Genomic DNA, 1790 nt, shown 5'->3' on the forward strand with positions numbered 1-1790 from the left:
CTTTCTGGTCATGTTAGGCACAGTAAGAGGGAGCATAGCATTAGGATGAGAAAAGACAGTTTTCTAAGGCACAGGGGACAGTCCCGTATTTCAGATGGAGATAAAAGCAAAGAGGGTTAAAGGAAGGAGGTAATCATCAGTCATTTCACTGAGTTAACTTTAATTTTTCCATTACATTTTGTAGTCTCCAAACCACAAAAATCCCTATCCAAAATATATAGAAATAGAATTGGAAAGAATGTGCAACCAGTTTCCCCTTATCGTTTAGTTAATAGGCTAGCACGTGTGCAACTATCTGAGCTTTTATCTCTAAGGAAGATGGTTAATGCATCTTTGTTTCTTGACAGTCATCCTCTGTTGTTGACCCCACGCACTGTGGTTCTTTCAAGGGAGGAGAAATACAATACAGATTCTTCCCGCTTATTCTCTCAACCAGATAAAAGACAAATAGGTGAAGGTTTCTCAAAACTGAGTCTGATTACTCAGGTCTTCGTTTTCCATCTCACTGAACTGGAGATGTAATTTTTGACAATTTTTAGCTCCTAAAAACTATTTTATATTTGCTACCTTCTAACTTATAACCCAAAATTTGTGATGTTAAAAGGGTGGAAATTTAATATCTCATTTTCACAATCAAAGAATCCAGAAGTAAAAAAGTGATAAAACCATTCATCCCTGTTAGGTTCCATTCAATATGGATTTTGAGATCATAAGAAGGGAAAAACTGGTATCTAACAAAGAAGTAAACAAACTCCACAGTTAGGAGTTGGCTTTAAAGAAAAAATCACATTTTACAGTTAACATTTTAACTCAATTATCTAAGCATTTTAATGAAAATCTTCCCACTTAAGGAATGAGAAGAGTTTTCTATTCTCCTTGGATCTGAGCCATATCGTGCATTCTACGGTGGTCACAAACCCAGAAGGAGACACATGATCTGAAAACGCACACCACTTAATATTGGATGGCTGTTTTGTCTAAATGACCTCATAAGATCCTCTGGCACCTTAAGTATCTAGTCTTTTTCGATTTATAACTTGGGTTTGGACTTCAGAGGCCCATGGGCAGGGAAAACCAGACAGGGATGAGTGAGTTCATTCTTCTGGGGCTGTCCAGCCTCTGGGAGACCCAGGTCTCCCTCTTTGTCCTTTTCCTGGCCATGTATCTGGTGACCGTGCTGGGGAACTTCCTGATAATACTCCTTATCAGACTGGACAGCCGGCTAAACACACCCATGTACTTTTTCCTCAGTGTCCTGTCGTTTGTGGACGTCTGTTATACCAACAGCACGGTCCCCCAGATGCTCGTTCACTTCCTGTCAGCCCGGAAGTCCATTCCATTCTACAGCTGTGTGCTCCAGCTGCTTATCTCCTTGGCAATGGGCAGCACAGAGTTCTTCCTGCTGGGGGCCATGGCCTATGACCGCTACGTGGCAGTGTGCCACCCCTTGCACTATACGGTCGTCATGCACGGAGAGCTGTGCCTGGGGCTGGCGGCAGGCTGCTTGGCTGCTGGTTTCATGAATTCGCTGATGCAGACAGTCATCACCTTTCAGCTACCTCTGTGCCATAAGGTTGTTAATCACTTTGCCTGTGAGATGTTGGCTATGCTGAAGCTGGCCTGTGTGGACACCTCCTTCAACAAGGTCATGGTGGCTGTCTCAGGATTTCTGGTCATCATGCTTCCCTGTTTTCTTGTTCTTTTCTCCTACGGTCATATAGTCGCTACCATTCTGCGTATTTGCTCTGCCCAGGGACGCCGCAAAGCGTTTGGGACCTGCGCCTCTCACC

The 1790-nt window shown here is 43.5% G+C and overlaps 1 protein-coding gene across 1 annotated transcript; it reads left to right on the forward strand.

Annotated features, from left to right (window-relative positions):
- Positions 1 to 1060: 1060 nt before the first annotated feature.
- Positions 1061 to 1783, forward strand: LOC105004839 (olfactory receptor-like protein OLF3; the record flags this gene model as incomplete). Its single annotated transcript, XM_010862579.1, has 1 exon — positions 1061 to 1783. A coding segment is annotated over exon 1 (723 nt), but the record flags the coding sequence as incomplete, so codon positions are not given.
- Positions 1784 to 1790: the final 7 nt, after the last annotated feature.

This window comes from Bison bison, unplaced genomic scaffold, assembly GCF_000754665.1.
Source record: "Bison bison bison isolate TAMUID 2011002044 unplaced genomic scaffold, Bison_UMD1.0 scf7180017858199, whole genome shotgun sequence".
Classification (NCBI taxonomy): domain Eukaryota; kingdom Metazoa; phylum Chordata; class Mammalia; order Artiodactyla; family Bovidae; genus Bison; species Bison bison.